Source organism: Leucopleurus acutus, assembly GCF_964270905.1.
Source record: "Leucopleurus acutus genome assembly, chromosome: 6".
NCBI lineage: Eukaryota > Metazoa > Chordata > Mammalia > Artiodactyla > Delphinidae > Leucopleurus > Leucopleurus acutus.
In genome coordinates this window covers 75,171,324-75,180,871 of record NC_139149.1, presented here as the reverse complement: position 1 = coordinate 75,180,871, position 9,548 = coordinate 75,171,324, and the positions used below count along the sequence as shown (strand labels likewise).

Below are 9,548 nucleotides of genomic sequence, written 5' to 3'. Positions count from 1 at the left end.
CTCTTAGCAATTTTCAAATATTCGTTACAGTGTTGTTAACTTTAGTCACCATTACATCCCCAGAACTTACTTATCGTATAACTAGCAGAAGTTTGCACCTTTTGACCACCTTCACCCAGTTCCCCCATCTCCCCCCACCCTGGCAACCACCAGCCTGTTCTCTACATCTTTTTAAACACACACACACACACACACACACGTTAATTTTAGGGGATATATTGGTGAGGGAACGTTTTACATGCCGTTTATACTTAAATGTGAAAAGTCAATGCTATTTAAGCAACCAAATTGCCAATCTGTTACAAACAAAAAGGAAAAATAAACTGATTTTTATTTCTAAATAAAGGGTTGCTGAAGGGCCTTCGCCTTCCTGGGGTATGACTCTGAGAAGCTCTGACAACTGAGCCCTAAAGCCCCACAGTCACGGGTCAGGGCAGTTTTAAGCACAATTCTCAGGCGAAGGGTCGGCTCCTCCCCACACCCTCCAGGGTGAGACGGGGCGGAGCTCGGAGGGCCCCGGAGGCGGGAGCGGGGCGGTGGCGGCGGGGGGGCGGGACCTCCGGGTTCCCGCGCGCAGGCCGCAGCGGCCCCTGGTCTCCTTCTGGGCCCCGCGCCATTTCCGCTACTCTCGGCCGAGCGGGACCCACAGGTCTCGTCCCGCCGCTGGGCCGCGCGGAACTGACCGCCTGGCGGGATGCGGCCGTCCCCGGGGACGTGCTGGCTGCTCTTCTGGCTGCCGCCGCTGGCCGTGCTGCCGGCGGACGCGGTGCGCGGCGAGGAGGACGAGGCGGCGTTGTCAGGTAATCGCGGGCACGGGCGGCGGGCGCGCGCACGCTCCTCGGCTCCCCCGCTCCCTATCCCCGCCCTCCTCGCCCCCTCCCCCCGTCTCGCCCGGCTCCCCGGAGATGGACCAAGCTCTCTCTTCTCCGGGCGGCGGGGCGCGGGGAGCTGTTTCCCTGCCCGGATTAAGGTTCCCTCCGCGGGCGCGGCCTCCGTTACCGCCTGCTTGGGCTTCCCTGGTCTCTGCTGGCACTTGGACATTATAATTTTAGGATTAGAAGCAACTGCAGAGTTCATTCTGGCCCAGTTCCCTCGTTTTGCAGAAGCAGCCGAAGCCCAGAGAAGTTTTGATTAGTCCAAGGACACACAGTCATTATACAGATGATCCTAGTCTCCCGACTTTCAACACAGGGCATTTGTATACATCAACTTAGGTTGAAAATATTATTTATCTAGGTAAAACTTTGGACTCAAGACTAGAGAAGGTTTGGCTTTAGAATTGGACTGAACTTCCCCTGCCCTTACTAGCTCTGTGACCTTGAGTGAGTCATGCTACTACCGGTCACATGTAAAACACGGATAATATTTCACAGGATTACTGTGATGTTTAACGTGTACCTGGTACAAAGGAAACAAGAAATGGTAGCTGTTCATAGTGTTGTTATGGGCTGTCTGGAGTGGGGCAAGGCAGGAGTTCTAACTCCACAACTGCTACTAATTTGCTATGAGCTTAACGTTTCTTTTTCACTGTTTTCACTATTTTTAAAAGATTTCCTGGAATCACTGTCCACTAACTTCATCTTATTGCCCCCCTGTGGTTGCAAGGGAGGCAACCAAGTGTAGCTGGGCATAGCTGCTACCCTCCAATAAAATCAGGATTGTTTGTCTAAGGATAAAGGCAGTTATCAGATTGAGCTGGAGCTACCAACTCCTCTGTATCTTGCAGTGAGGTACGCCTTGGGGGACTCTTCTATACCAGTTTTCATTGAATGGACATTTGTTGAGTATTTACTATGTGCTAGGCAGTGTTAAAAGTGCTTTAACTGCATTATCTTATTGACTACTCATAGTAGCTGTATGGGGTAGGTACCATTTATATACCCATTTTACAAAAGAGGGAACAAAGGCTTGGTAGTAGGAGAGGTAACCAGTATGTACTGATGAAAAAATAAATCACAGATCTGTCTAAGAGGGAGGATTTCTGAGTATGGCTGCAAACAGAAAATTGTAAGTAGCCTTGGACCAGCATCCAGAACTTGATTTCTCTAGTTCGGTTATTACATTCAGCCACCCACTTGCAGAATTACGTTGGTCCAGGCTTGTCTTTATGAGCCATAGTTTTCTCATCAGTAAAGATGAAGAAGTTCTATTACTGAATGTTCTCCAATAATTTCCTTACCTTTTATTTGCCTCAATGAACCCACTGTTTTTCAGGTTTTTGTTACCAGATTTAGTGTTAACATGTCAACTAATTTATTTTGTTAATCAAATCATACATAAATGCTTCTGTTCTGCCTGAGACATGCAGGATGCCCACTGAGTTGATAAAATTCTAGTCCACAGCTAAGAGAAATGGCAACTTCTGTAGCCTTATAGCAACACTTGCCCTTACAGATGGGCTTCACAACTGAGACTTTTTTTTCTTTTACATCTTTATTGGAATACAATTGCTTTACAGTGGTGTGTTAGTTTCTGCTTTATAACAAAGTGAATCAGTTATACATATACATATGTTCCCCTATCTCTTCCCTCTTCCGTCTCCCTCCCTCCCACCCTCCTATCCCACCCTTCCAGGCTGTCACAAAGCTCCTAGCTGATCTCCCTGTGCTCTGCGGCTGCTTCCCACTAGCTATCTACCTTACGTTTGGTAGTGTATATATGTCCATGCCTCTCTCTCGCTTTGTCACAGCTTACCCTTCCCCCTCCCCATATTCTCAAGTCCATTCTCTAGTAGGTCTGTGTCTTTATTCCTGTCTTACCCCTAGGTTCTTCATGACATATTTTTTTTCTTAGATTCCATATATATGTGTTAGCATACGGTATTTGTCTTTCTCTTTCTGACTTACTTCTCTCTGTATGACAGACTCTAGGTCTATCCACCTCATTACAAATAGCTCAATTTCGTTTCTTTTTATGGCTGAGTAATATTCTATTGTATATATGTGCCACATCTTCTTTATCCATTCATCCGATGATGGACACTTAGGTTGTTTCCATCTCCGGGCTATTGTAAATAGAGCTGCAATGAACATTTTGGTACATGACTCTTTTTGAATTATGGTTTTCTCAGGGTATATGCCCAGTAGTGGGATTGCTGGGTCATATGGTAGTTCTATTTGTAGTTTTTTAAGGAACCTCCATAATGTTGTCCATAGTGGCTGTACCAATTCACATTCCCACCAGCAGTGCAAGAGTGTTCCCTTTTCTCCACACCCTCTCCAGCATTTATTGTTTCTAGATTTTTTGATAATGGCCGTTCTGACTGGTGTGAGGTGATGTCTCATTGTAGTTTTGATTTGCATTTCTCTAATGATTAATGAAGTTGAGCATTCTTTCATGTGTTTGTTGGCAGTCTGTATATCTTCTTTGGAGAAATGTCTATTTAGGTCTTCTGCCCATTTTTGGATTGGGTTGTTTGTTTTCTTGTTATTGAGCTGCATGAGCTGCTTGTAAATTTTGGAGATTAATCCTTTGTCAGTTGCTTCATTTGCAAATATTTTCTCCCATTCTGAAGGTTGTCTTTTGGTCTTGTTTATGGTTTCCTTTGCTGGGCAAAAGCTTTGAAGTTTCATTAGGTCCCATTTGTTTATTTTTGTTTTTATTTCCATTTCTCTAGGAGGTAGGTCAGAAAGGATCTTGCTGTGATTTATGTCATAGAGTATTCTGCCTATGTTTTCCTCTAAGAGTTTGATAGTTTCTGGCCTTACATTTAGGTCTTTAATCCATTTGGAGCTTATTTTTGTGTATGGTGTTAGGGAGTGATCTAATCTCATACTTTTACATGTACCTGTCCAGTTTTGCCAGCACCACTTATTGAAGAGACTGTCCTTTCTCCACTGTACATTCCTGCCTCCTTTATCAAAGATAAGGTGACCATATGTGCATGGGTTTATCTCTGGGCTTTCTATCCTGTTCCATTGATCTATCTTTCTGTTTTTGTGCCAGTACCATACTGTCTTGATTACTGTAGTTTTGTAGTATAGTCTGAAGTCAGGAGCCTGATTCCTCCAGCTCCGTTTTTCATTCTCAAGATTGCTTTGGCTATTCGGGGTCTTTTGTGTTTCCATACAAATTGTGAAATTTTTTGTTCTACTTCTGTGAAAAATACCAGTGGTAGTTTGATAGGGATTGCATTGAATCTGTAGATTGCTTTGGGTAGTAGTGTCATTTTCACAATGTTGATTCTTCCAATCCAAGAATATGGTATATCTCTCTATCTATTTGTATCATCTTTAATTTCTTTCATCAGTGTCTTATAATTTTCTGCATACAGGTCTTTTTGTCTCCTTAGGTAGGTTTATTCCTAGATATTTTATTCTGTTTGTTGTAATGGTAAATGGGAGTTTTTTCTTGATTTCACTTTCAGATTTTTCATCATTAGTGTATAGGAATGCCAGAGATTTCTGTGCATTAATTTTGTATCCTGCTACTTTACCAAATTCATTGATTAGCTCTAGTAGTTTTCTGGTAGCATCTTTAAGATTCTCTATGTATAGTATCATGTCATCTGCAAACAGTGACAGCTTTACTTCTTCTTTTCCGATTTGGATTCCTTTTATTTCCTTTTCTTCTCTGATTGCCGTGGCTAGAACTTCCAAAACTATGTTGAATAAGAGTGGTGAGAGTGGTCAACCTTGTCTTGTTCCTGATCTTAGTGGAAATGCTTTCAGTTTTTCACCATGGAGGACGATGTTGGCTGTGGGTTTGTCATATATGGCCTTTATTATGTTGAGGAAAGTTCCCTCTATGCCTACTTTCTGCAGAGTTTTTATCATAAATGGGTGTTGAATTTTGTCAAAAGCTTTCTCTGCATCTATTGAGATGATCATATGGTTTTTCTCCTTCAATTTGTTAATATGGTTTATCACATTGGTTGTTTTGCGTATATTGAAGAATCCTTGCATTCCTGGAATAAACCCCACTTGATCATGGTGTATGATCCTTTTAATGTGCTGTTGGATTCTGTTTGCTAGTATTTTGTTGAGGATTTTTGCATCTATGTTCATCAGTGATATTGGCCTGTAGTTTTTCTTTCTTTGTGACGTCCTTGTTTGGTTTTGGTATCAAGGTGATGGTGGCTTCGTAGAATGAGTTTGGGAGTGTTTCTCCCTCTGCTGTATTTTGGAAGAGTTTTAGAAGGATAGGTGTTGGCTTGTCTCTAAATGTTTGATAGAATTCGCCTGTGAAGCCATCTGGTCCTGGGCTTTTGTTTGTTGGAAGATTTTTAATCACAGTTTCAATTTCAGTGCTTGTGATTGGTCTGTTCATATTTTCTATTTCTTCCTGGTTCAGTCTTGGCAGGTTGTGCATTTCTAAGAATTTGTCCATTTCTTCCAGGTTGTCCATTTTATTGGCATAGAGTTGCTTGTAGTAATCTCTCATGATCTTTTGTATTTCTGCAGTGTCAGTTGTTACTTCTCCTTTTTCATTTCTAATTCTATTGATTTGAGTCTTCTCCCTTTTTTTCTTGATGAGTCTGGCTAATGGTTTATCAATTTTGTTTATCTTCTCAAAGAACCAGCTTTTAGTTTTATTGATCTTTGCTATCGTTTCCTTCATTTCTTTTTCATTTATTTCTGATCTGATCTTTATGATTTCTTTCCTTCTGCTAACTTTGGGTTTTTTTGGTTCTTCTTTCTCTAATTGCTTTAGGTGCAAGGTTAGGTTGTTTATTCGAGATGTTTCCTGTTTCTTAAGGTAGGATTGTATTGCTATAAACTTCCCTCTTAGAACTGCTTTTGCTGCATCCCATAGATTTTCGGTTGTCGTGTCTCCATTGTCATTTGTTTCTAGGTATTTTTTTATTTCCTTTTTGATTTCTTCAGTGACCACTTCGTAATTAAGTAGTGTATTGTTTAGCCTCCATGTGTTTGTATTTTTTACAGATCTTTTCCTGTAATTGATATCTAGTCTCATAGCGTTGTGGTCGGAAAGGATACTTGAAACAATTTCAATTTTCTTAAGTTTACCAAGGCTTGATTTGTGACCCAAGATATGATCTACCCTGGAGAATGTTCCAGGAGCACTTGAGAAAAATGTGTATTCTGTTGTTTTGGGATGGAATGTCCTATAAATATCAATTAAGTCCATCTTGTTTAATGTATCATTTAAAGCTTGTGTTTCCTTATTTATTTTCACTTTGGATGATTTGTCCATTGGTGAAAGTGGGGTGTTAAAGTCCCCTATGAATGTGTTACTGTCGATTTCCTCTTTTATGGCTGTTACTATTTGCCTTATGTATTGAGGTGCTCCTATGTTGGGTACATAAATATTTACAATTGTTATATCTTCTTCTTGAATCAATCCCTTGATCATTATGTAGTGTCCTTCTTTGTCTCTTTTAATAGTCTTTATTTTAAAGTCTATTTTGTCTGATATGAGAATTGCTACTCCAGCTTTCTTTTGGTTTCCATTTGCATGAAACATCTTTTTCCATCCCCTTACTTTCAGTCTGTATGTGTCTCTAGGTCTGAAGTGGGTCTCTTGTAGACAGCAAATATATGGGTCTTGTTTTTGTATCCAGTCAGCCAATCTGTGTCTTTTGGTGGGAGCAATTAGTCCATTTACATTTAAGGTAATTATCAATATGTATGTTCCTATTCCCATTTTCTAAATTGTTTTGGGTTCGTTATTGTAGGTCTTTTCCTTCTCTTGTGTTTCTTGCCTAGAGAAGTTCCTTTAGCAGTTGTTGTAAAGCTGGTTTGGTGGTGCTGAACTCTCAGCTTTTGCTTGTCTGTAAAGGTTTTAATTTCTCCATCAAATCTGAATGAGATTCTTGCTGGGTAGAGTAATCTTGGCTGCAGGTTTTTCTCCTTCATCACTTTAAATATGTCCTGCCAGTCCCTTCTGGCTTGTAGAGTTTCTGCTGAGAGATCAGCTGTTAACCTTATGGGGATTCCCTTGTGTGTTATTTGTTGTTTTTCCCTTGCTGCTTTTAATATGTTTTCTTTGTATTTAATTTTTGACAGTTTGATTAATATGTGTCTTGGTGTATTTCTCCTTGGATTTATCCGTATGGGACTCTCTCTGCTTCCTGGACTTGATTAACTGTTTCCTTTCCCATATTGGGGAAGTTTTCAACTATAATCTCTTCAAATATTTTCTCAGTCCCTTTCTTTTTCTCTTCTTCTTCTGGAACCCCTATAATTCGAATGTTGGTGCGTTTAAAGTTGTCCCAGAGGTCTCTGAGACTGTCTTCATTTCTTTTCATTCTTTTTTCTTTATTTTGCTCTGCAGTAGTTATTTCCACTATTTTATCTTCCAGGTCACTTATCCGTTCTTCTGCCTCAGTTATTCTGCTAGTGATCCCATCTAGAGTCTTTTTAATTTCATTTATTGTGTTGTTCATCGTTGTTTGTTTCATCTTTAGTTCTTCTAGGTCCTTGTTAAATGTTTCTTGCATTTTGTCTATTCTATTTCCAAGATTTTGGATCATCTTTACTATCATTATTCTGAATTCTTTTTCAGGTAGACTGCCTATTTCCTCTTCATTTGTTAGGTCTGGTGGGTTTTTATCTTGCTCCTTCATCTGCTGTGTGTTTTTCTGTCTTCTCATTTTGCTTATCTTACTGTGTTTGGGGTCTCCTTTTCGCAGGCTGCAGGTTCGTAGTTCCCGTTGTTTTTGGTGTCTGTCCCCAGTGGCTAAGGTTGGTTCAGTGGGTTGTGTAGGCTTCCTGGTGGAGGGGACTAGTGCCTGTGTTGTGGTGGATGAGGCTGGATCTTGTCTTTCTGGTGGGCAGGTCCACGTCTGGTGGTGTGTTTTGGGGTGTCTGTGGCCTTATTATGATTTTAGGCAGCCTCTCTGCTAATGGATGGGGTTGTGTTCCTGTCTTGCTAGTTGTTTGGCATAGGGTGTCCAGCACTGTGGCTTGCTGGTCGTTGAGTGAAGCTGGGTGCTGGTGTTGAGATGGAGATCTCTGGGTGATTTTTGCTGTTTGATATTATGTGGAGCTGGGAGGTCTCTTGTGGACCAGTGTCCTGAAGTTGGCTCTCCCACCTCAGAGGCACAGCACTGACTCCTGGCTGCAGCACCAAGAGCCTTTCATCCACATGGCTCAGAATAAAAGGGAGAAAAAGTAGAAAGAAAGAATTAGTAGAAGTAGAAAGAAAGAAAGGGAGGTAGGAAGGAAGGAGGGAAGGAAGGAACAGAAGGAAGAAAGAAAGAAGATAAAGTAAAATATAATAAAGCAAGATAAAATATAATAAAGTTATTAAAATAAAAAATAATTATTAAGAAAAAATTAAAAAACAAACCAAAAAAAACCGGACGGATAGCACCCTAGGACAAATGGTGGAAGCAAAGCTGTACAGACAAAATCTCACCCAGAAGCATACACATACACACTCACAAAAAGAGGAAAAGGGGAAAAAATCATAAATCTTGCTCTCAAAGTCCACCTCCTTAATTTGGGAAGATTCGTTGTCTATTCATGTATTCCACAGATGCAGGGTATATCAAGTTGATTGTGGAGCTTTAATCCGCTTCTTCTGAGGCTGCTGGGAGAGATTTCCCTTTCTCTTCTTTGTTCTCACAGCTCCCAGGGGCTCAGCTTTGGATTTGGCCCCGCCTCTGCGTGTAGGTCGCCGGAGAGCGTCTGTTCTTCGCTCCGAAAGGATGGGGTTAAAGGAGCCGCTGATACGGGGGCTCTGGCTCACTCAGGCCGGGGGGAGGGAGGGGCACGGAGTGCGGGGCGGGCCTGCAGCGGCAGACGCCGGCGTGACGTTGCACCAGCCTGAGGCGCGCCGTGCGTTCTCCCGGGGGAGGTGTCCCTGGATCCTGGGACCCTGGCAGGCTCCCCGGAAGGGGGGTGTGGATAGTGACCTGTGCTTGCACAGAGGCTTCTGGGTAGCGGCAGCAGCAGCAGCCTTAGCGTCTCATGCCCGTCTCTGGGGTCCGCGCTTTTAGCCGCGGCTCGCGCCCGTCTCTGGAGCTCCTTTAAGCAGCGCTCTTAATCCCCTCCAGGTACGTGGGGGGTTTCTTGCCTTTTGGGACGTCTGAGGTCTTCTGACAGCGTTCAGTAGGTGTTCTGTAGGAGCTGTTCCACGTGTAGATGTATTTCTGGCGTATCTGTGGGGAGGAAGGTGATCTCCGCGTCTTATTCTTCCGCCATCTTCCCGGAAGCCTGAAGTTTTGACTAAGTATTTTTACCTTAAAATAAAAGGTAATTTAGTTTATGACTAAACTCTTTAACTTAATTGTATCTTTATACGTTTAGGAAAACATAAATGACAAAAGTAGTACAAAAGAATAATTCTAAATTTATCAGTTAAAGCAAGTGATGTGCAGTTGTCTCTTTTTTTAATATATGATATGTAGTCCTAACATTAGATTAATTGAATATTTTCAAATTGAATGGTATTTTATATGAACTAAGGGATTTCACTGGTAAAGGTAACCCTGACTCACATCCTTTGGTAATGTAAAGAATTGCACTTTGTCATAGCAGTTTGGGCGCAAATGTCCAGAAATACACTGTTCTCCAGGAGTCAGGTTTATTGAAAGGTTCAAGAGAGCCTGCCGAGGACTACAGGTAGTTAAGGAGGGCCGT

General features: G+C 41.9%; 1 protein-coding gene across 2 annotated transcripts in view; it reads left to right on the top strand.

Annotated features, from left to right (window-relative positions):
- The first annotated feature begins 564 nt into the window (after positions 1–564).
- Positions 565–9,548, top strand: part of NEMP2 (nuclear envelope integral membrane protein 2) — a 49,471-nt gene continuing 40,487 nt past the window's right edge. Inside the window, exon 1 of one of the 2 annotated variants that reach the window (XM_082841861.1) lies at positions 565–800. In XM_082841861.1, coding sequence (XP_082697987.1) covers positions 695–800 — 106 coding nt within the window. In that variant the 5' untranslated portion in view covers positions 565–694. The remainder of the gene's footprint in view (positions 801–9,548) is intronic. The other variant, XR_014326292.1, reaches the window with a different exon arrangement.